The sequence below is a fragment of the Heliangelus exortis genome, chromosome 15 (assembly GCF_036169615.1).
Source record: "Heliangelus exortis chromosome 15, bHelExo1.hap1, whole genome shotgun sequence".
NCBI classification, from domain to species: domain Eukaryota; kingdom Metazoa; phylum Chordata; class Aves; order Apodiformes; family Trochilidae; genus Heliangelus; species Heliangelus exortis.
The window spans coordinates 11021651-11047537 of NC_092436.1; the positions used below are offsets into that span (position 1 = coordinate 11021651).

General features: G+C 35.6%; 1 protein-coding gene across 5 annotated transcripts in view; it reads left to right on the top strand.

The window, feature by feature from the left end:
* GABRB2 (gamma-aminobutyric acid type A receptor subunit beta2) overlaps positions 1 to 25887 on the top strand; it is a 132805-nt gene that overhangs the window by 24833 nt on the left and 82085 nt on the right. For all 5 annotated transcript variants that reach the window (XM_071758556.1, XM_071758558.1, XM_071758557.1 and 2 more), the window contains exon 6: positions 18819 to 19039. In XM_071758556.1, the coding sequence (XP_071614657.1) occupies positions 18819 to 19039 (221 nt within the window). The remainder of the gene's footprint in view (positions 1 to 18818; positions 19040 to 25887) is intronic.

Consider the following 25887-nt stretch of genomic DNA (forward strand, 5'->3'; position numbering starts at 1 on the left):
AATGTGGAGTGTTTGACTCACTGAGAAGTTCCACCTTTTCTTCTCTGGCCATATGTTTTTCCTATAAACTGGGAGGTATATAGCAGGACTTAAATCTTTTTTGGTAGAGGATGAAGAATGGGTAATCTGGGTGTAGTGGAGAGCAAGATGCCAGTTCTCCATTTGTGCTTGCTGTCCCTTAGCCAATCTTTCCAAGAAACAAAGAGTTGGCATTTTGCTTTAATCTTCTGATTTAGGCTCCTCCAGCAGCTCACCTGTCTGTGCTGTCCTCCCCATTCTGTATCTTTCTGTTACCTGCTGGCTCATCATAGAGAGCAAATCAAATGATGATAAAATGTGCTGTCTTACACATTTTAAAAAAAAATTTCATCAAGTTGTGAAAAGCATAGTGATGTGCTGGATGTGTTGGGGTTATTGGTGCTTCATACCTTGTAATGTGGAGTGGAAAAAGATCCATATTTTTTCAGTATTCGTTGTACAAAGTATGCCAGAAGTTTTCAAATCAAATATTTGAAGACTGCTTAGGGCTTAAGATGGACACATTGCTCATAATTACACAGAACTTGGCCCTGCTAAATACTGAGGAATGAGAAAATACCAGATATCCTTAAAATGTAGTTTTTTAATTAATTGATGTGTTGCCCTGTGATGATTACCATTATATAAAAATTGCTGTTCAGAGAAGGATTTTTAGGCTTGTCTTTTGTATAAGGAAATTATCTCTTTTTTAATTTAATCATGAGAATGTGGATTGATTATAGGTATGCAGTTCTTTCAGTGAAAGTTTGATGACTACAGAACGTTGTTACATTTACTGCAGGACTGTTACACCCTTGCTCTGTGTGGAAGTTGTCAGTGCTGGTGGCATAGTGTTGGAATTTTTAAGTTTTATTTTTACTTTTTCTTAGAACAGAGTCATAAGCTTGTCATCCAGGATGTCATAATCCATTAATAATTATTACTAATGACTTACTAACTGGTTCATAAAAATTCTTGCTTGCACCATGTGCAGAATTTAATGCAGAAGTGGAAATTCTTATTTTTTGGTAAGATATTCTGCTTTTTTTTTTTTTTCATAGTTTTTGCACTTCCTCAGCATCTGGTAAGCTCTGACATTATTAATGCAGTACTTACCTGAAGATCATCAGGTAATTTTTTAATGAGGCAGGCAAAAAATTACCACAAAAAATTGCACATAGCATTCTGAAAACAAAAAAGGTAGGTAGGCAGTGGGCTTGCAATTAAAATAGATATTACCAGCTGTTTTAAAGAGTGGTCACTGGGGGTCTCATGTGGGATAATTAACATAATTTACATAAGGTAAATTATGCTTTCAGTCTTTGGGTGCTGCTAATGAAAGGCCCATTAGGAAAATGTAGAATGAAGTGCAGGGTCAATTTTTAAGTCTGTCTGGTGCTGTTTACTTTAGCTACCACATTACCTTATGCCCCAGGGAATATAAAGAAGCAAATAACCATCCTTTATTCAGACATCTGTAAACACAAGTGTGCAGCACATGCAATTTGAATCCACCTCCAGAGCATTAATGGTTTCTTAGTATCAGCTGAGATGTTTAAGAATTTATAGATTTCTAGTATAGTTTTGCATTTCCAGGTCTCCCAGTAATATACTTAGACACTTCTCCCATCAGGAAAATAGAGCTTAATTTATAGATTGTCTTAAGTGGTTTGTTCCTGATTGGAAAAAAGTTTGTAAAAGGCAGAGGAACTTAACTGAGGTTTGGTGACCAAATTGCTGGACAATCACTAAGCCAGCAAAGAAAGAAGGGAGACTGCAGAAAAGAGAGAGGAGGGTAAAATGCCCTGGGCCTACCCCGTCCTTTCAGCTTAAAAATGAAAGAAAAATAAAGAAGCTCAAGGCTATATGCTTTTAATATCTTGGGGGGACTGTTTTAAGCTTTTATGTTACATTGGCTTTACCATGCATATGGTTTCCTGGTCTGAACTGGATCTGAACGGATAATTAGGGGTAGGTGGATGCCAGTTACCCTGAGCAAAGTACATTATTGGAATCAAATTTTAAAAAGCAACACTTTCATAGGGGTTTTGCTGTAGAGCTCTCTTAGTTGTGAAATGAATATGGGTATCATTGGAAGAGTCTTTTTTCTGATTTTCTGTACACATTTTGCTGTGGATATGAATCTTTTTCCAGCTCCCAATTTTTGAGACCTTTATTGTAGTTAAAATGGGAAATGGATCTTTTATTGGCCCTTTGTTGTTCTCAAGTGCCTGCTGTCTGAGTTACAGGCAAGTTTAATTTTTTACTATATTTATCTGGAGCACAGGGGAATCCTCGCTTTAATTAGCACATTGCTTTTCAGTTCTGTTCTTCTGTAAACTGATTGTGGTTGAGTTTGAATTGCACTGTGGTGCTTATCTGTGCTGTCAAGTTTATGTCAGGAAACTAGCTCAGCATCTGTGCAGGAAGGAAACCAGCCACTGGGCAGGACTTTCTTTAATTCAGAGATGCTCACCCAGCACTGCAGTACTGGGCTATGAACTGATGCACAGAAAATTTCCGATTCTTCAGTTTGTGTCTCCTGGTCATGGAAACTCTGAAAAGCCTCTTGGTCTCAGCCACATCACCAACATGTAAGCCATCAGGGGTCTCAGGAGAGATGCTGTTGCCCTCTGACTTGTGTGCCCTGAGCCAGACACTGGCACTGAGCAGCCCTGCCTTACTACCAGTTGTCTGAGCACCAACAATCAGGTTACCACTGCTGCTGCTGAAGAGCTCAGCCCATATGCTCTGGACTCTCTGTTGGGTTTCCATTTGAAGATTTCTGTAGTCAGCATTATCTAGCAGTTAGGGTATCTTCTTTGCTTCTTTAGGCATTTTGGGGTGGCTGTTGGTGAGTTGAGGTGACAAGCTCTGCCAACGTAGTTCTCTTTTCCACTGCACTGCTTCACAGGACATCCCCAAATTTTCATCACCTACAGAAAACATGTCTGAAGCTACAACAAATTGATAGATGTGTGAAACCTTGCTCAAATCTTCTTTTTCCTCAGGTGAAGAAGGATTGCAGGACTTTTTCAAGGATTTGCTTATTCATCTCAGTACAGAAATTCAGAACAGGATTTTTTTTTTAAAGTAGGGATTGATTGAGGCCCCCCTGAGTAGTGCATGAAGGATGAATCAACAGAAAAGAGCAGTCTGCTTAGGTACCTGAAATCTTTGAGGTATGATGCCCACAGACCATGCCCTCCTTTCTTGCCACGCAGCAAACTTCATTCTGCAGTTTGAAAGGACACTCTTTATGCTGCTGGTATAAATCACATCCATATTTTGATGTGCTAGTGAATGCTTGCAAACCCAAGTAGAAAACCACATGTCTCTCATATATCTTCCTCCAGTTCTGCTTCTGGTCATTTTTCTAGGCTGTGCTGTAAGGTGGGGCAAGTCATAGTTTCTCTATCTACAAAATGGCCATAAAACTATCTGTTTTATTTGTGGGTTGGCTGAGGTTTATAGGCTTGGATTAAAGGTTGTAAATGCTTCAGATTTCTATAGGGGGTCAGCACAAATGCTGCAAATTCATGCAGCAGCATTTGATCAACTGGTGCTCTGATGCAATGTAAGGTATCAGACCAATATATTGAATCAACACATATTATTTAGTGGAACAGAAGTGTTATTTGTAGTAGAAAAGTACAAAATTGATATCCCTTGCTTCGTGAATAAATGGCTTAGCTGTGTCTTGGCATTTAATAGCAACAGGAGACCATTATCCCCCAACAATACAGTATCTCATTGACATAGGTAACACAGTATTACAAAAAGAAATTATCTAGGCAGAAGATTTTCCTTCTACACATAAAACAAAATGTAAATGCAGAGTTCATTTTGCAGCTGATTTCTGATGATCTTCTTTATCTTTCCTTCATTGAGATAGGATTGTGAACAGGGACAGTTCTTGAGGTGCTTTATTGATAAGAAACTTCTAAGATTTTCTTAAAATTTGAACTACATGAGGAGTATTTGTTTTTCTGATGATGCTTCTAGTGGCAGTGGTGAGGAACTTAGAGTTTCAATTAGAGAACCACACAAGGTAATCTTCTACTTATGGGAGGAAGATTATGATACGTGGTTGGTTGGCTTAAGCCCTGGTAACAGCCAAGCTTTTGGTGGTCTCATTCCTTGCTACACAGGGTCCTGGGTTCTGCCACATGTTATGACGCATTCTACAATAATATTCTGCTTGATGTGTTTCTATTTTTCACCAAACTCAGTGGAAAAAAAAAATCTATAGACTTCAAAAGAAAAAGTTGGAATAAATTACTCAGCCTGTTCCATGGCAGAAATTGTATTTGTATCTAGAGATCTATGTAGCATGAACTATATTCCCAATTTGTGTTCTTTTATTCCTGTACTCGCCTCATTGCCATTTTCCTTCCCTGAATTTGTGAACATGTGGTTTGCTTTTGTGGAACTAATATTGTGAATGTCCTATTATTTTCATTTTTTTGCCCATATTTGGGGTATCCTTAGCTGGTTCATTGACATGAGAAAATTACTTCTTTAAGGAACAGGCATGCAGAAAATTAGATCTAAAGTCTACAGTATAGCCACTAAAATCCATATGTGAAAGGCTGCAAGGATGCCAAGTGATTTCTGAAAGCTTATTTATGTCCATGTTTAGGCTGGTTGTTTATGTACAGCAGTAGCATCTGTTGCTTTCAAAGCATCCTTTGTATATACTGACTTTTACTATGTAATGTATGGGTCTGCTCCTAAGACACAGAACAGGATACTTTTTTTTTTTTAAAGGTGATTTAACTGAAAGTTCCAGACTTACAGTTAAGATGTTTCAGGTCATTGCTAGACTACAGAGTTTTTGTTCTATGCTGTAGGCTGAGCATTTTTGTGATTTTTCTTATACTAATTTTATATACATGGTGTGTGATATTGCAAGCTAGGTTTGCATAACCTATTCAGCTGGTTAGAGTTGAGATGCAGTGACTGAAATCCTGTCTTATGGGAAGAAAGGAAAAGATATTCTGTGTGCTATTGGATCACTACAAGAAAAAAATAAAAATGTGAACAACTACTTAAAATGAGTATGTTGAAACACCCAAATATTAGTGTGTGGGGAGGAATTGCTTAATATCCCTGAAGTCCTCTAGGCAGTAAAATAAACTGAGTGAGGGTTTGATTTCCCTTGATATTAAAGATAATCCATTATAGTTGCCATGTCACAAGAAATTTCAACAACTTAGTTACATATATCCTCCTCTTAAATATTTTCAATGCATAATGCTTTATTCTTGATCCAGAACAGCAGACAGAAAATGCTTCTTGCAGAACCAGAAATTCATAAAATTAAGGTGTTTTTAGAGCCATGTAACTTGCTGCTAGATATGTATATCTAGTGTATTCTTTTACACATTTGAAAAGGCTTTCTGGCTTTATATCAAAAGATTTGCACTTCATATTGCACTATTTTTTAACTCACTGACACCTTGAGACTGTTGTGAAACTGTGGTGCATTTTGGGCTATGCTCTTGCTGTTGTCTATGATGTGAAATGCCTGTTGCTTGTATTCAAATAAAAAGGCTGAAGTATTATTGTACACTAATACAAACTATCACAGAAGAGACTTCAGATACTTGTTAGAGATTTTCTCAGAGGTTCAGCCCTTCAACAATCATAAGGTTACTGTAGACAACACACAGACAGACTCAAAGATTGGGAAATTTTTTAAGTAGATGAGAGGTAAGTCTAATTACTGCAATTCATGTGTTGGACATGTGCAGTAATATGAAACAAGACCAGAATCAAAGCCCCTCTACTCACCCCCTCTGCCTGTATGTCTACAGGATACTGTAAATTTGTATTAGGTTTTTACATTTCTATAATATTATTAATATTATTAATATATTATGGAATATTATATTTCTGTAATTTTCTATAATATAATTTCTTAAAATACCAGCAGTAAAAGTGGTGATGTTGGGTCTCCGATGACTGTATTAACAATATGGACACTTTATGCATATTTAAACTAAGAATAATCCTGTAATCTATTATCCTGTCTGGAAGACGTGAACTGGAGCAAGTCAAATGTAAAAAATATTTGTCATCTCATTTTGTAAAGCATTTTTCATAGGTGTGAAGCTATCATTTCTTCCAGTGTTGAGTTCTGATATATCAGTGAATTTATTGCCATTACTGAGAATTTAAATTTGTATATTTTTGCAAAGTTTACACTGTTTGCTGTGAAATATGCAAAAAAATTTTAGTCTTTGAAGAAGCAAATTAACTGAACTCCTGTGATCTGTGACATTTCTGATAGTGCCCTGAATTCTTGAGGTAGAAAACTAAGACACAAGGTGCTGAAGTTCAAGACAAATGAACAAGTTTTCTCATTTTTCTTTTTTCTTAGTTTATTACCTTTTCTCTTTTTGATTAGGGGCCTCAATTGAGATAATTCTCTTAGCACATTGTCCTAAGAAGAACATTTTTCCATAAATATTTGACCCATAAGTAATATTAGCTAATGTGAAATACTTATGAATCATCCTCTTACCACTTGCAAAAAAGAACTTTTAGTCTTCCATCTGCTTCTTCTTAATTTTTCAGCTTTATTACACATGCAATTACAGTTTTCCTCTTCTAAATAATTCACTATACAGTTCATTTCACAGAGAAGGTAAATGAATAAAAACATGTTTTCTTTAGCATTAGCCTGTCTATTTCCTGTGCATGGCTGGCAGCCAAGAATATTACACTTCAACACCCACTTTTTATAAGTGTGAGTTTTAGTGTTAATAGTAGATAATGTGTATGGTCATTGTGTAAATTACCCAATGGTTGGAATCTGAGTCCTATTTTGCCTGATTTTTGCCCCTTCATTTCATTGTCTCTTCTGTTCTAAGCAGAATGGCCAATTACACTGAACTAGGATGAATGGAAAAATTGATGTTTTGTTGCAAATAAGCAGAAACTAATGAATATGCTGAGGTTTTATTGTCAACTAGAAAGTACGTGTGAAGTTGCAGTGTTTAGGCATTCTTTTTAATACCTACTCATTCCTTTGACTTGTATTAAAGGGATCATGCTCTTGAGAATTTAGCATAAACTTATACTAGGGAATTAAAAAGATAGTATTTGTTTATTATTATCATGTGGGGGGAGGGTTGTGGGTTTTGTTGTTGGGTGGTTTTTTTTTTTTTTTTGTCTGTTTGGTAATTTTACGCAGTGTACCAGCAATGTAAATAAAATGCAAATTAAATAAAGTTACTAGAAATGGAATAGGATATATAGAGCCTTTCCTGGCATCCAGATCTAGAGAAATAGGATCTAAATAGAATCTCAGAATCAAATAGAATCTTAATGAGGATCCATTTATAAATGGCTCTTGTGTGTCACCAGTTCAGTGAAGCTCAGAATTATGACTGACTGTATTAATAGTACAGAGCATTCAGGTTTTTTTTCAAGACCCTGTAGTGAAGTGTGATCATTATTTCACTGGGTACAGGATCACAAGGTCTATGTGAGATGCTGTCCCTAAAATTTCTGGGCTTTCAGGAAAATGCAGAAATCATCTGGTTTTGCCTATGAATGTACCTGTTTTGGTTTTCTTTTGTGGGTTAATTTTTCAGGGTGTTTTGCTTTTTTTTTTTTTTTTTTATAACCTTCTTAGTACTGATCTGGTGAAATGTTCAAAATATGTTTTGAAAGCACTGAAGAACATACTTAGTATTAAGTACTTCATGCTTTTCTTAAGAGTGGTGATTTTATAAAGTATTGAATCTGGTTTTGCCTTCTGTTTGTGCAAACTATGTTAATTATTTTTTTTTTTTATTTCATGTAAGTAGTCTTGAATTCTCACAGGTTTTGAGAGCATCTTCAGTTGTAAATTTTCCTTGCAGAATAGCTCAAAAAAGATTTGATTTTCAAAAATAAGATTAGTATTTCCATGGGTTCCTAAAACAACATGGTTGATAACACATGCAGCTTAATTATGATTCATTAATTATGAACTGCTATAGATAATCATGTTATGCTGTAGGTCAGCTGAAGTCTAGCTTGGCCTTTTGAACATTACAGAGATGAGGAGATAATTTAAGAGGGGCTCCTAACTGTAATATTTGGTGACATCAATAACAAGTTGTCTAATGCAAGAAATCAAGCAATTAATTTAGAGTGTACTTTTCTCTAAATATTCATAGATCAACCCAAGCTGGAAGGGACCTCAAAAGATTAAACATTATTTTATGGTTTTGCCTCCATTACCTGTTCTTCCCCTTTTCACCCCAAATGAAAAACAAACTTTCAATTTTGCAACAGTTGTTAGGGAAGACAAAGCCCATGAAATGGTCATGGAAGGTTACAGGATTCCAGAAGCCAGGCAAATGGAGGTGTTTGGGTGTATTCCCACAAGACTGAGATGTAAGCAGAGAAGCAACACCTAAATCTGAAGTGCAGTTTGTAGCCTCTGGTGTATTAAAACCATGCTGTATAAATCCGTTTAGGAATGAGCATTCTATCTGTGGGAGATTAATACTCTCCAGAGTGCCTGGCTTCTCTAAAGCTGTTTGTCACTAACAGATTAATGAACCATTTTAGAGAACTTCTTGGAATCAGCAAGCCGTAGAGATAGTGGTGCAGGAGCTGTGACAGTGTTGAGCAGCAGTGAATTCCTTCTGGTGCTTTGTATGGCAGTGGAGAATGGCACTAAAAGTAACTGGCAAGTTACCCTTCCCTGGTCTGTTTCCAAAGGGGATGCATTTGGTAAGTAAGTGGGGTATTTGGGGTTTCTACCTAACTTTGCTTTTTATTTAAAATTTAAAAATTGACAAAAATACCAGGAAAACCAGCATTGAAATCTAGCATAATTAGTAGTGGGAGAAAATGCATGCACAGAGACAGAGGGAGGATGCTGGGTTTGTTTAGAAGAAAAATAAATCAAAATAAAATTGGGGTATGTCACACTTACTGGGCTGGTTTTCTCCTTTAAATTTATGAATTATCAGCAGCTCTTGGAGACTATTATAAGCTAACGAAATAAAGTAATCTAATTTCCTTTGGTTTTTACAGTAAATTATTAAAGGAAATGTGATGTATCCTGTTTTAGAATTTTGATTTTAAATCTAACTTCTAGAGAAAATGCTAGTTGTTTAATGAGTGTAAATATTGTTGTGTGAGCTCAGATGAAATTTTGATTTAAAATTTTCATTTACTATTAAATATGCCCTTGATGATTTAGTTTTAGAAGTGTAACAAAGATATTCATAACTGCCTTAACAAAACTGAGTAATAGCTGCATCAGTATCTTGCTAAAAGATTTTTCAAGTCAGGAAAGAAAGAGACAGTTGTTAATTTCAAGAAGCACTGAAGAAAGCAACAATTTCATTAATGCATTAGTTACCTGTGTTATATTAGTAGACACTTTATCTAGGAAAATGTTAGTTAGAAAAATGTCAGTTAGAAAAATGTTCTGATTTTGTCCACTTTTCCAGTAATGGAGAAGTCAGAGTCAGAGTTTTCTTGACAGTTGACTAACTGCAATTGCAGTTAAATTATTAAAAAAACTATAAAGTTGCCCAGATTGATCTGATGCATGCTAAAATCTGTCTGATTGAACACCCTCATCTGAGCTGCTGAGCGCTCGTTTTTTTTTTTTCTTAAAAAGGGGTGTCATGATTAGTAATTCCATAATGCTGACACTGCTGAAAATATCATCATAGTATTGATTGATATTCATACATCATCTTTTTTTAAGGACAGTTATACTTAGAGTATAGCTGAGTATAGAGTATAGCTGGTGTGCTGTCAAATCAAAAGGGCATTTCACAAGTTAGTTTATTTCCTTACAGCAAGAAAAAATTCACAAGCAAAAGAAAAGTTAGTGTTACCAATTGTAAAATAAATAAGAGGAGAAAATAAGGCCAGAAAATGTATCTGAAAGAAGCCCAAAGTGTTTTACTGTTAAATGATACAGAGGGAATAATTACATGGGTTTGACAGTAGTACCAGAGTAGAAAAGCAGAACAGAAAAATGACTTGAGCATATTGAGGAAAGTGAAGAATAAGCATATATAAACTTTCTGTAGTGTGCCTGTTGTGGAAGTTACCTTGCAGAAACTTCTCCATTGCTAACTGAGGAGCCAGCTGGCTTTTGACTTGCAAGGACATATTAGCAGAATAAACTGCTTAGTAAACCAAACTCAACGTAGCAATGAAAAAATGTCTTTGCCTGTAATAATCATCCAATAAGATATTCATACAGTATTTTTCAAGAAGTGCATCTTTAGGCAGCCCAATTAAATGAGATGACAGGAGGGACACATTATTGTTAGAATATTGCATTTCTCAATGCACTAAGCATGCAAATTCTGGCTAAAGCTCAGATAATGAAATTTTTGTCAGCCATTTCTCTTCCCTTTTTAATATTAAAATTAAATTTATACTATATCATTGAGATAACTTTGTGGCTTGTTTTATGTTTTGACAGGAATGTTGCTATTGCTGCTTTCAAATGTTTTGTAAGCCTTGAAACTCTTCCAATTACTTTAGTGTTCAAAACAGCTCAGAGTTTCATTGTATCCTAAAACCTAAACATGACTCCAGTTCTTTGCAAGACTGTAGCAGCAGCCTAGCGAGATAAACTGGGGTTTTGCTTGTGGATTGGTTTCAATGCCAAGGAATTACTTCTATAATAAAATTTGGAATTTTAGACTGAGAATCATCTACTTACAGCAATTCAATTACAGTTACTGAGGCTGAGCTCTTTTTAGTTGCTGCTAATTGTTAGTAGTTCAGAGATGAACTCTCTGGTGTCTAAGGTTGAGTAGGGTGATACAGGACACCTTAAAATGTCAGCAGTCTTTATGTTAAAGGGAAGAAGTGTAACTATTGAGGAGGGTTTACCAGGTTTTGTAATGGGCAACCAAGCTGTAGTAGCCCCATCCATCAGCCAAGTGTGAAGGATGTAAATAAGCAACTTCTTCTAGCAGTAAAATGTTGAGTGCACCTCAGACTCTTTCATTCTCATGAAGCCTCAGTTCCTCTGGGCTCGAAGTCTGCAGCTGGGGAGTTGAGGGATTGCTCTACATCCTTTGAGATGTGAAAAAGCAGATGGAGATAGCTGGGGTAATAGCAGGCGTATTAATGGGACCTTTGTCATTGGAGTGTCCTTGACTTGATAGAGTGAAATCTTCATTGAAAGCAGCAAGGCTATATTTAAAAATAAATAAATACATAGATGGAATATTTAATAATTTCAATATTCCCCTTGTAAAATCTTATCTTGAAAATAAGTGTTAATTAAATGAACACATTTTGATTTTTTTAAATAAATTGTTTAGATGTTAATTACAATGATACAGAACAGCATTAACTTGGCAATTAATTCAGTTTCTAAATGTGTTCTTATGGCTTTGTTTATATTTCAGCAAAACAGGAAACCATAAAGCATCAGGAAAAAGCATCCATCCAGACATGAAGCCAGTTCAGTTCTGTGCCTTAACACAGCCTGAGTTCTTATGTTTCAGCCAGATTTAATTTCACTAGGAATTAATGTATTCTTATCCCGGAAATAATTTTTTTTTCCCTTCATTACAAGTATCAGTAAGAAATGCTAGTTTATGGTAACTTGCTTGTGCTTTTTTTTTTTTTTTTTTTGAGTCTCTTCTCCAAAAAATAGCCGAGATCACTATCTGCTTTCAACAAATTTTCCACCTAGATCTCCAGTTCTGCTTTATCACCAGTTAATTTCTACTATGCTTAAGAAGTTAGGGAGTTTTTTCTTTATTTTTTCAATAATATTTTTTTACTCTTCTACAGTGCTATCAATAGGCTACAAAAAGGGAAAGCTAGTAATAAAAAGAATATAAATTCTTTCTGTTGTAGGTATTTACATTTCTGAAGATCTGTAGGATTGTACGATTGCATAGGAAATGAGCTGTGAGCTCTGTTAATTCCCTTCTCTGGGAAATGGCTTCTAATACAAGAATAAAGGAAAAATTGAAATTCAAATGTAAATGAACTTTTTTTCTCTATATCTTGTGCTTTAAAATATTATATTCTACTTCAAAGTTATGGCTAAGTAGTACTAGCACATTTTTTTTTTCTGAGCCAGAAAAATACTGTTTCTATAACTTTTCTTTAAAGCCAGTATAGTTTGCATTTCTTATTTGTAGTGTTCATCTGTGATGCCTGTGGTGATGTTTAAAGAGGTCTAGATCCTTCCAAAAGTGTAAAATCTGAAGATATCAATACATTACTGTCTTAAACAAGCAGCAGTTAGGTTACAGTTTTAAGTTCCCTGCAATGAATATTCCTGTTATTATCAAGAAAGTAAATCAGAGAGAACTAAAAGACAGAGCAGATGCTTTTTGATGGGAATGACTGGCAGATTGCTGTCACATTTGTAAAAATGCAGTGTCATGGATCAGTCTGGGTGATTTGTCAGAAATGAAAAATCAAGTGTCAGTGTTTTGCTAATGGACATTACAGGGAACACGTCAGTTGTAGCTTTCATTTCATAGCATCAATTATAATGACAGTGCAATATATACATTATGGTGTGGAGGCAATGTAAATATTGGCTGCTGTCAGTAGTGCTAAGGAGACACAAGTTCATGATCTTTTTGCTGAAATGGGAAGCAGTCTATTACTACAGATTTCATGCAACCAGTAGTAAGAAGTTCTGTGTCTAGGAGTCTTGCTCTGGTGGCAGTCATTTGGCTTTCATACACAAGTCTCTTGCTTAGTTCTGAGCAATGGTTTTCTGAGAAGTGTTGTGGAAGATAAATAGCCCATCTCTGCTTCTTTGTTCAGCTAAGAAATAAATGCTGATGAATAATTCTGGGTAGTTGCAGAATAAAAGTCAAGCTTACTTGTTGGGATGTTTTTTGAAAGATCATAGACTTTAGGTAATAAAATACCCATGAAGAAAAACTACCCTGTAAGTTTTAGGAGACACAATTATCTAGAAGTGTTTAATGGTTTTGAAGCCAGCCTGGAAACTGGAACTCAGTAGACTGAGAGAGTTCAACTTGAACTCTGTGTAAGCTTCTTCATGTCATTGTCATTTTTAGTATTTCAAGTATAGATTTACAGTATATGAAAAATACTTTTTTTTTAAAGGCCTTGTGATAGAATTTATTTTGACACTTCATTAGTATCACCCATTCTTTCAACATTTCATTCTAATTTTATGGCAGTCACTTTATAGTGTTAAGAGAGCAGAATTTTTATGTTAATTTTCTTGACGTAAGTGTGAGATAGGTAATGATGAGTTGAATATGTTGTAGTGGTTGCTTTTGAATGAAATGAGAATTGAAAGGATTGTCAGTCAGCATTCAGGGAAAGACACTGATTTTGAGAGAAATTCACTGAAGTCCCTTTAGCTTGAAGTGCTTTGTTTTGGATAGTTTTATGTACCATTTGTGCAGGGAAACCATTTGTGCTTCCCATTGCAGAAAAACTGCACACAACAGTGACAGCTTCATTTTAGTGTGAGGATGGAGAAGAATTAACATCTGTTCCTTTCTTTTTAATGTATAACAGCTTTCATTATATTAAAATACATTTTGCAATGTACATGTATACTTTTAATACTTTAACAAATGACACATGAAAGGATTTACTTAATGGCACTTTAAATATGCCATCATCAGATAGTTTTTAAATGTATGTGGTAAATAAATGTAGCATTCAGGCGAAGTCTTCAGCTTCAGGCATTTTCAGAAAGAAATTCTTTAGCTCTGAAAACTAGAAGTAAAGTATTTTTACTAGTTTGGAATGACCAGGAGAGTGATGAAAGGTGGATTTAAACCACACCACAAATGAGCTCTCCATTCATTACTGATACCTGGAGATGAATGACTTCTTCAATTCCATGCTGCTATTCATTGTATTTATAACATACAGAATTTTCCTTTTACTTATTCATTTTTCTCCTCTGAGGTTTCCTGATTTTATTACTTCCAAAGTATTTAAGCAGCTGTATTACATCCCTGTTGATATGAGTATATACATTATGGATGTATGTATACATATGGGGTACATTTTTAAGCTGTGAATCACTTCTGTTTTGCGTAACATAGAAGAAAGAGCTATATTTGAAATGTTGTTTTTCTCACATTGGACCTTATCCTCATGCTTTGAAAAAAGTTCTATCCAGCATAGTCTTTTGCAGTAGGCTTCCAGTGTCACTGTGAACGTTCATGAAATTTCTTTTCCTTTTTTTGCCTTGATCCTTTTTCCAATATAAAAAGAGGACCAGTAATAAGCATTTTGTAGTCATTAGTCCATGGGTGGGTTTAGCTAAGGCCAGTGTTCTAACCTTTTTAAGTTAATAATAGGTCCAAACTAGCGTTTCTTTTATTTGGGAGTATAAAAGAAACGAGAGAGTACCTATAATAATGCCGGTTACCAGGTTTGATCCTTTTCTGAGCAGCATCTTCCCTTGGATCTCTGAAGCCGATGGTCATTAACTGAAAACTTGTCTGCCTGTATCTAAATTTAAGTCTCACAGCTTATGTAAGTTTCCAGCAACTGTGTTTCCACACAACCAACACACAAAGATAACACTAATGATAAAAATATGCTAATACTAAAAAACCTGTTAATTGCTTTTTATTCATGTGGAAAAAAATGCATTAAGGTTCATTTTGTCTCATATTTAATGCTCTTCATTGTGTGAAATAAGGAAGAAAACTGGGAAAATGAACTTTCAGAGATGAGAAGAAGATGAGCAATGTTTCTTTGATTAGGACAGAATAGGGGTAACCATCCATTTTCCCTTTGCTAAATATCTAGTTCTGGACAGAACAACAAAGCTTATTAAATTTAAATGTGAACAATGGAGTGATAATTAAAGAAAAAAATATAGTATTTGTGTATTTACAAAAAAATAGTATTTGGCTATTTATATTCTCGATTTTCCTTGTAACTTTGTCTATACTAATGAAATTAGTATGTATTTCAAGCTATGTGTGCTCAAGGGAACTGATGAATTTACATTTGTACAGTTTGTCTCTGTATGCCTGTACTGTAAATAACCTGTGCCTTTGTAGTTTATCTGTGCAGTGGCACACAGAGGCACAATCATCACCAGTTTTATTTTTATATTTCTCTCAACTCCATTGTAATTACTTCTTTGTGCCAGGCTTTTTAAGTTATTTCACTCCTGTTTCATCTTCATTCTTACAGTAAGCTTCTAACAATCCCATCCTGTGAACTGAATAGAATATTAAGGCCTTAACAAACTAAGTCATCCTTTACTAGCAACTTCTATTCCTCTACTTCTTTTATGTGCCTGTCTTCCTACAAAGACAAGATATGTACATGTCTGTTGTGGTGTTTATCTTTAGAATAGAGGAGAATTCCCATATTTAATGTGAGATTAGCAGGATTCTTTCTTGGTGTATTTTTGCTAGACAAGCATGTTCTTAATCTCAAAGTATAGCATCTTGGGATACTGCAGGGACATCTTGTACCTGCACATCTTTTTGAAAGAGTATTTCATTTGGGGTTTTGAAAGCAGATTCTTCTCTCCTTTCTAATGAATTAATTACAGCTTATGTGACTACTTTTCCTTTTTTTTTTCCAACTTATCACTTTTTACTTATAATACGTAGCTTGCAACATTTATTTTTTATTTTATTTACTCATAGTTTAAAAAAAAAAACACGCAAAACCCAACAAAAACAACATCCCACCCAAATGCAAAAGCTTGTGAGGGTTTTATAAAGAAGTATTTCAGATGTCCTGCTTTGACCATCCAACACTCCAGTCACATCTCAAAACTGGGGCCAACAGATGACAAATAATTTTTAGTTGGAACAGCAGCTCTGTTTCTGGAACACAGTGTGTTTGATTCTGAACTCCAGCCTGGAGACTTGGCTTTTCTTTCAGCTATACCAATGCTCCAAATTTATACTTTTATGTAATCCATTTTTATGCACCAAACAGTGCATGTTTAGTTTCCTTCCTCCTCTTCCCCTTTTTCTGAGGTGTGAAGAGGGAAGCGTGTTATATATATATATATATATATATATATATATATATATATATATGCCATGTATTAATACATGGAGATTATTCCTTAGAATAGGAATAAAATACAGCATTCTGAGGGTAATAGGGGAGCAGTTGCTACAGCTCATGGATTTTGTGTTGTGATATACTAGTGTAATGAAGATGAGTACGTTTTCTTACTGCCAGTGTTTCTGAGCATTTTATAGTATCTGGTTCTGAATCAGAAACTGCAAAACAGTGATGAAACATAACAGTAAAATTCTTCAGATGAAGGTGGAACCTTCTTAGAAGCAGATTCTTATCCTGATCCTGGAGGGGTGGGAGAGGAAGAGATTTCAGATCGTTAAGCATGATCAGGTTAGAATAGTTACCAGGTAAATATATTAGGCAGTAAAATGATTGAAAACACTTACTTGGTGTTTACCTACTTGTAACCATGCAGTTTTCTTTATGTTTGTAGCAGTTTACCAAAGCTGAGCAGTCTTCTGTGTGCCTTCTAATTTAGTGCTGACATGGAAGACATGCAGTAATATTCTCAACAGGAACATGTATTTCTCCCTGCTTTAGTGAAAACTGAGGAGCCATTTTGAAGCTCAGGTATTTAGGCTCTTGTGGGGAAAGATGCATTAAAAAAAAAAAAAAAAAAATGTTTCCACAGTGTTTTCTACATCTCTGTAGAAAAAGTTTGTACTGGTTGCTCCAAGCAGCCAATGTTCTGGAGAAGGGGCAAAGTCAATTGGTTTCTTGGTGAATAATTGTAGCAACCTAATTAATGCATTGAAAGTTTCATTAGTAAATAAAGGCAAAGCAGTTCTCGGGATACTTAGTCATGGGTAATAAAAGTGATACCTGATTTTGATTTTCTTTTCAATTTGTCATTGGCACTGTCTTGAATTCAGCTAACTGGAGGCTACCAGGAGGTAACCCAGGTGCATAGGTTAGGGCTGGTTGCCTTGGATCTCTAAAATCACTGGAGACAGAGGTGTCTCCAGGCTCAAAGTTAAGGAGGATAAGTACATAACACAGCAGTGAAAGAAACTTAGTGTGTCTTTTTTACCATTCATCAAGGAAGTAACTTTTCCCACATACCATTTGTGAGATTATGGGTTTACCAAGTCTTAGGCTGTCCAGCAAAAATTTCTAGGAATGTAAAACTTACTCCTTTTTTTTGAAGTATATTTAAGTGAATATTTTATATATATATATATATTTTATTTTTTTTTTACAGGGGCATTTTTGTAGGTATTTTGAAAATCTAGTCCCTGAAAGTGCAAAATAAAAAAGTTTTACTTATGTATCTTGTGAAAAGTTCTGTAGTGTTCATGTGTCAAATAGATTTTTAATGAAAATGCTTGCAAGATAGAGTTGTGGCTGGTGTTTTTCAATTATTTCAACAAGAAGATTAACATTTCTTTGCCATCTGGAGTAAGAACAATTTAAATTATTTTCTTTCCTTCACAACATAAGGTAGTGAGAACTAATATTGCAATTTATGCAATAAAATATTCATATCTTGCATGTATTTTCGCTTTTGTGCAGTGCTAAAAATTAATTTGTGCAAGGTATTCACTGTAGCTGATTATTATTCCTAATTTAGGTGGGATTTCTTCTTTTCAAGAAATGTTTAGCTACAGACTTTGATATTCTGACATGGCTGAATCCTGGAGCTGCTGATAATCAGCTTTGGTTGACTTTCTGCTGCAAGCAATCTTTTGCAAGCTACAGTTCTCACCATTTAATGAAGTCCATTTAAATGAGAATTTTAAATCAAAATAATCTAAGGCCCGGTTATGATTTCTGTAACAAAATAAAATACTGATTTTAGACTACTCCTCTCTCTGATTTTCCTTCAGTAATGTTTTACAACCCTTGACCCAGGGATCTGTGATCAGATGTACAGCTCCTTTGTGCATTATTTATGGATTTCTTTTAATTACTATTTTAGGCTAACATATAAAGGTCATTCTGCCCCTGTATAACAGGTGTTACAAACCCATGATTTTTGTAATTATATTGTTCTCTAAACCACCAAAAAATAATAATAAAAAAATAAATCAAACTATCTCTGAAGGTACTGTAGATCAGTGGCCTTCGTTAAGACAAATCAAGTATAATTCTACTGCAAATATTTACCCAGATGCTTAATTGTGCTCTCTCAGTTGTTCTATTGAAGTAACCAGAGTTGCTTCATCTGTAAAATTAAGTAGAAGCCTAAGTCTGTGCAGCACAGAAACCTCAGAGACTTCCTATTGATTTCAGTGCCCAAGGGAAACTTAATAGACTTGGAAGAGATTTTAATTTAGGGAAGTATTTCCATGCTTGTTGTGACTGCAGACATAGAAGACCAGATCCAGAGCTCTACTGAATATGGGGGAGACCATGGGATGGAATTCAGATCTGTCAATGTTCCTGTTTCTTAGAACTGGAAAGGTTGTAGAGTGCTGCAGAAATTGTAGACTGTTCAGGATCTCCAAATAATTTTCCATTTGTTTTTAAATATTGGAACAAGAAGTCCCAAGTCATTCATAAAATGCAAGCGTATGTTTCTGAGTTTTCATTTCTGTTATTAAATATACACAAGATGTTAAGTACTCTAAAAATAAATAAATCTACTTACTGAAATTTTGAACAGAAATTTTTGCTTTGAAGAAATTGTAATCAAAAAGTGTGTATTTTCTTCGTGTTGGTTTTTTTTTTGTTTGTTTTTTTCTTGGGTTTTTTTGTGTGTTTGGTTTTGATTTGATTTTTTTTGCATATGTATACTGACCCCCTAAATTTCAACTTTTTTTTTTTTTTTATAATCACAGGACTATACATTGACAATGTACTTTCAGCAAGCATGGAGGGATAAGAGGCTGTCATATAATGTAATACCTCTAAACCTTACTCTGGACAACAGAGTAGCTGATCAGCTGTGGGTTCCTGATACCTATTTCCTGAATGACAAGAAGTCATTTGTGCACGGTGTCACTGTGAAGAACAGAATGATCCGTTTGCATCCAGATGGGACAGTCCTTTATGGACTCAGGTCAGTATGAACCACTTAAAATTCTTATTTAATTCTTCTTTTATTTTTAGCCTTTTAATGAGACCAGTGGAGAATTATACTGACACTTGCAAAAACATTTTTTTTTCCCCAGAAACTGAAACCATGTATTTTATTGTTAGATCTGTAACACAGACCAGATAGTATCCTGTGAACTGTAGACAAAATTTTGTCATTTATAACTATATGGAATTGATTTACAGATTCTGATGGTTTGTGCTGCTTACTGTATTTGATAATTTGTATTGTGTCCACTTGTGTTTTCTGGATGAGAGGAGTTCAGCCTTTGGTAATATGGCTGCCAGCAAGTCTGGAGCTTTTACTTTTTGATGAAACAAGTGATACATTTTTCATTAAAATGTTGTGACTTTTTCTTTACAGTAAAGTGAAATGTAAAACAACTGCCTAACACGCATTTGCATTAAGGGGTAGAGCACTAAGAGCATAACATAGATTTTGGTGTAATTTTCAATTTAAGACAAATTACAAAATAAGTATAGGGTTTAATGTTTTCTTACTGCTATTTGTGACAAGTTATTTTCATTCTACTTAACAATCCATTACAACTTCTGGTTTTGAAGATGCTGGTAAGCAGTTAGTGGGTCTCACAAGAAAATAGTTCTATAGGAAAATTAAGTAAAAGAAAGGATTTTTTTTTTTAGAAATTTTAAAGCCATTCATGAAAAAAATAATTCTGGTTTTCACAATTTTTAAGACTCTACTTTAAAAAAATATAGCTACATATGATAACCATTTTTTGAAAACGCTTTGTGCGAAATATTCTGGACCACTACAAGAATGAATTTAATTCTCGTTTTTTAGCTGAACTGGTGTTGATACTGGTTCCATTTTCTTGGGTATCAGTATTCCTTTTCATTAAGCATATATAGAAAATCAGCTCAAATGTATTTTGTGATGTGATAAGTGAAATCTTTTAATGCTTTGATCTTTTATTTCCTAGAGCTATTTTTATCAATACTTGCAATCACAATATGGAATACAAAGTTTTTTTAAATTGATTCTCTATGTTGTCTTTAGTGCAGAATTTGTGCACAGTCCATAGTAAAGATCTTTAGAAGAATTTTTTTCTAGGTCAAGAATTTCAGACCCAGAGATAATTTATTAGTGTTGTAGTATACCTAGTAATCTCGTGTTTGTGATTATCAGTTCTTACATCCCTGTTAAGACTCACTTGGAACATTTCCAGTGTTCCTTGACCTGGTACAAGATAGTGATGAATGTCAATTCTGCCTTGGTTCCCATGTTGTGCTGAAGTGAATTGTGCCAAGTAGCAAGGGGACTGTCAACCTGTACTGCCCCTGCCCCCCATAAGAGATCAGGGGCTGTGATTGCCGTGGGTCCTGCTGCAACCATGTGCTGGAACAGCAAAGTGGGGAAGAACACATCTTGTTTCTGGTATAGAGAGTACACAACATCAACAGGCACCCAGCAAGTGAGGATATGGCAAGAAAAGGTCCAGCCTTTGACCACAGGATCTTTATAAAGTCCATTTTGTTTTCAAGACCAAGAGTAAATAGCCCCTAGTCCTAGGAGAACTGTCAGATTAAAGTTATCAGCTGTTATTAGAAATAAAGCATACATTATTCTTACTTGCATGGAAACATGGACCAAGCAATGCCAATTTACTAATAAAAACCTTTATTTTTGTCATCGTATCTCATGCTGTGCTAAAACCTGTGAGGGGTGGTCCTTGAGATTATTTGCTGCATTTAGAAAGATGCGCCTCAGAGTGGATACAAAAGATGGGTCACCATATAGCTCTCCTGCTCTTATAGAAATTCACAAACACGCTCTGTCCTGAATGTTGGGGGAAACATAACCCTATTTGTTCTTCAACTGAAAAAAAAAATGTTATGGTTAATGGTTTTTCCTAGTGTTTGTGACATTGCAGAGTAGGTAATGGGTTTGGATTAAGAATTTTTCATTGCTTGTCATTATTTGGATAAGTTTGCTTTAGAGAAATCATGACTGTATGTGTGTATATGTTTGTAATATATATATCTTAATCAAAATGTTATACTGTTTTGTTAAGGCCATAATATTCTGATTTTGAGAAGAATGTCTCTTTCTAGCTTGATTTTCTTCCCTGGTTTGTAAGATACCTACCTGCCTGTCCTTGTCAGGATGTAGCCTGTTTCTGAGCAGGACTGCAGAGGAAATTGCCAAGGGCAATAGACAAACCTGAATAGCAATATAGGTCTGCCATAGTTAGATAACTGCCTTCAAAGCCTCAGCTATCAATGATCCATGGAAAAATTTTTGTGATTAAATCACAGAGGATCTTTTGATTTTCCTTCTCCTCCTTAGACTCAGCCAAGAAAGTCTCAGAAAGGCATTTTGGGTAAAATGTCTTTCAAACAGTGGGTGAATGGGGCAAATCATAGAATCATAGAATTGGCTGGGTTGGAAGGGACCTCAGAGATCATCAAGTCCAACCCTTGATCCACTACCACTGTGGTTTCTAGACCATGACACTGAGTGCCACATCCAGTCTCTTTTTAAATATCTCCAGGGATGGAGAATCCATCACTTCCCTGGGCAGCCCATTCCAATGTCTGATCACCCTCTCGGTAAAGAAATTCTTTCTAATGTCCAAACTAAACCTCCCCTGGCACAGCTTAAGACTGTGCCCTCTTGTCTTGCTGAGAGTTGCCTGGGAAAAGAGCCCAATCCCCACCTGGCTCCAACCTCCTTTCAGGGAGTTGTTGAGAGTGATGAGGTCTCCTCTGAGCCTCCTCTTCTCCAGGCTGAACAGCCCCAGCTCCCTCAGCCTCTCCTCATAGGATCTGTGCTTGAGTCCCTTCACCAGCCTAGTTCCCTCCTTTGGACCTGCTCCAGGACCTCGATATCCTTCCTAAACTGAGGGGCCCAGAACTGGACACAGGACTCAAGCTGTGGCCTCACTAGCGCTGAGCACAGGGGCAGAATCGCTTCCCTGGACCTGCTGGCCACGCTGTTCCTGATACAGGCCAGGATGCCATTGGCCTTCTTGGTTACCTGGGCAGGTACATACAGATGCTGGTAATACAACAGAATTATGCAGCTGACCATATTTTACTTCTGCCTTCACTGAACCCCATGGCAATCAATAATGGAATTCTAATGTTAAGGTTTTGGTTTTATAGCTTTAAATAGCTTTAATTGTCTGCTTCATCTAAAACTAATTCAAAGTTAATGTGATTTAAGGTGTCCCCAGAAGTAACAGATTTAATGCCTGCTTAGTGTTAATTTCCACATATTTTTTGAAAAACCCTGTACACTATTATTGTTCTGAAGATCACTATTATTGCTTCATTAATTTACTTGTGCTTATACTTGAAGTTGTGTATGCTTTCAGATGCATTTTACTAACTCAAGATTTCTTTAAACAGCAGTCTTAATTTTTTACTTCTGCCCCCTGAACCCCCCAAATCTCTGTAGTGTGTAAATGTATAGACAAACACATTGGTGTGAACAAGGTTTCATTTACCTTGACTGCTATATCCAAGTTAATTGAACTGCAAGTAATGTGCAATTGTAACCATCCCATTCCTTTATGCCCCAATATTTTAAATTCTATTTTGGATATATAGAAAGCAGTGATGACTTAGTTTTGTTCTCTTTGGTCTTCCTACCAGAACCCTCATACACTGTGTGCATGTCAGATCTGATTAGATTTAACATTGTGAAGGTAAATTTCAGGAATTTTCAGGAAGGCAGTTTTGTAAGGACCTGGCTTGTGCTGTCACAGAAAAGGGGGGGAGGATGGAGGGAAAGAAATGGCTGATAATGAATATAAGTATCTATGGGGTAGTTATCATAGAATCATAGAATAGGCTGGGTTGGAAGGGACCTCAGAGATCATCGAGTCCAACCCTTGATTAACTACCGCTGCAGTCACTAGACCATGGCACTGAGTGCCATATCCAGTCTCTTTTTAAATGTCTCCAGGGACGAAGAGTCCCTGGGCAGCCCGTTCCAATGTCTGATCACCCTTTCCGTGAAAAAATTCTTTCTAATATCCAATCTGAACTTCCCCCGGCACAATTTAAGCCCATGCCCTCTTGTCTTACTGAGAGCTGCCTGGGAAAAGAGACCAACCCCCACCTGGCTCCAACCTCCTTTCAGGGAGTTGTAGAGAGCAATGAGGTCTCCCCTGAGCCTCCTCTTCTCCAGGCTGAACAGCCCCAGCTCCCTCAGCCTCTCCTCATAGGATCTGTGTTCGAGTCCCTTCACCAGCATGTGATATCCTCATAGTCTGCCCTATTCACTGCCATGGGGTATTAGTTAAGGGCATAATGGAATTATGAGCAATTTGTTACAGAAAACCTGACATACTGGTTATTTTTAGGCTTAGAAAGATTTTAATTTGTGATGGATAGCTGCCATCTATTTATGTTTTGGGATAATGCTTTTTTCATATTCTTTTTGCAGTATGGTATTTACAAATAAGAGTTTTTACACACACACACACAAAAAATATTTCATATTATTTTCATATTCCATCTGGCAAGAAAGTTCTTTGCTGCCAAGATCAGGACATTCAATAGATTAAATATTTAAATCACTACAAGGGTAGAAAATTGCAACAATATAGTCTTAAATGAAGAGTCATTACAGAGAAAATTACTATCTGTTGGTTGCTGACTTGCAATATGATAGCAGTGATTTGACAATATATATAGAAAAGTAAAAGTAGAGGATGAAGATACAAATCTATGTTAACAATCAGTTTATAGTAGGTTGAGCAAAGCTTAAATACAGAAAAGGTAAAGCTTTAACTAAATTTCTGTATGTTAAATTATTTGTTATACACATGGCAGAAATAGTTGTAGGTAAGATTTGTTGTTTCCTATATTTCTATATATATTACTTTCACCTGACTTTTGACATCAAATTGGTTCTACAATGCAGATAGAAAACTCAGTTGTCTTTTTGGTTTATTCTGTGTAATTCTGGGGAAGAATCACTTATCAGAATTTTGCAGCTTGTAAAAGCACTGAAAGGTTTCTGAGCTTTTTCGCAGGGTTGGAATGTAACATTTGAGAGGGGTGAGGAGGCACTTCTGTATGTCAATTTGGAACTGCTCCTTTTTTGCAACATTCTTAAAGTGCCTTTCTGTAACTCACCTCTTTGCTGCATTTGAGTGTTATGTGTCAAAATAAGAAAGAAATTTTGAATAGGAGGATTAAGCATAATTGAGAGGCTGAAGATGAAAGATATTTCATGGGGTGTTGCACCATGGTTTTAGAGATACTTCAGTTTTATATATGCTTCTCCTTACAGTTCTTGCAAGTGAACTCTCACACAACCATTGCAGACTGATAATTTGCATACTTTTGTGTCTCTTCACGAGGTATTTTTGTGCTTTTTGTGACTGAAGCTTGTGGGAGTGGTTGTTGAAAAATACAGACAGAACTTCTGATAGGGGCCACATTGGTTCAGATGATATTTCTATTCTTTTTAGCCAAAGGAAAACCAGAAGGAAGTAAAGCAGAATAGTTTTGACAGAAGTTAAATACTTGTCCAGTCTGAAAGCCCAACAGTTTTATTTGCCAAAATTTATTTAATACCTTGCATGATATGAGTTCCCAACTCAACCAATAATAACATGTAACTGCTTCCCAGGTAGTCCTGTAAATAAGGCTCCAGTAAATAAGAGATTATTTATGTGATAATCTTACTTTGTTCTCTTTTATTTCTTGCTACCAACACTGAGTCACATGAATTTAAAATAGTCCTGGATCCTTGAATTTTGTGTTGTCTCAGCTGTGCCTTCTGCTGCCTGCTCACTCAGTCTCAGCTGCCTGGGAATTTGCACCATTGCAAGTAAAATAGGTTCTCCCACGCTTTGCTCTGTCAAAATAACTTTGGGCATTTTTTTTGTATTAATAGACTTAGTTAGCAATTTCACATCTTATATAGAGCTTATTACCTACAAAATCAGATGGACAGTTTAAAAAGCAATAGCCTCTTGAAATACCTTTAGTTCTCAGAACATACTGTTTGAGAGGTGAACTGATCACACCAGACATCTTTCAGTAAGTCCTCTGATCTTTCTTTTGCTATTTTTCATGACTTTTCTTGGTTTTTTTTTCTTCTTAGGCTACTTTTTTATTGAAATAAGCATAATTTGAAGATAAATGTTTGGGGGGTTTTTTTGGTTTTTTTTTTTTTTTTTTTTTTGTTTTTTTTTTTTTTTTTTTTTTAGTGTCTGCACGTATTTCAGATATCTTATTAATTCTCAGACTTCCTCTGCAAGACAGAAAGGATCTGTTTTACCTTTTTGGTATCAGCTCTGGAAGGTATGGGCCAGAATCTCTTTTCCTTGCTCAAACAAATAGTTCCATTGAAGGCTGCAAGGAATTCACCACAGAAATACTACTGCTGTTATTTTAAAATATATATCATGAAGTCTTGGACTCTATTTGTGACACGAAGCAACTCATGAAGTTCCTCAGTTGTTCCATTTATTAAACTGGTACACTAAAACCTGCCTGTTCACAGGGGTGTTGTGAAGATTAATTAATTAGTTCATAAAGTGTTTTGATCCCATAAAACATTATGTAAGTGCCAAACATTGTTATGAATAATCATAAATTGCCCGCTTTCATGTGCATCTTGGGATAGCTCTTCTGATGATACAAATCTGTTTTAGGATTGCACTTTTCCAGTTTTCCTACATAGTAGCCCATTCATAAAAGGAGCCAATTTTAGGAAAGGTGCAATTTTTGGAATTAAGAGGAGAACACTGACTGTCAGAAATATATTTTTATTCAGCTAAGCACTCTGGATTAAAGAGTATTTTGCTGTAGGAGTTGGTATAATTT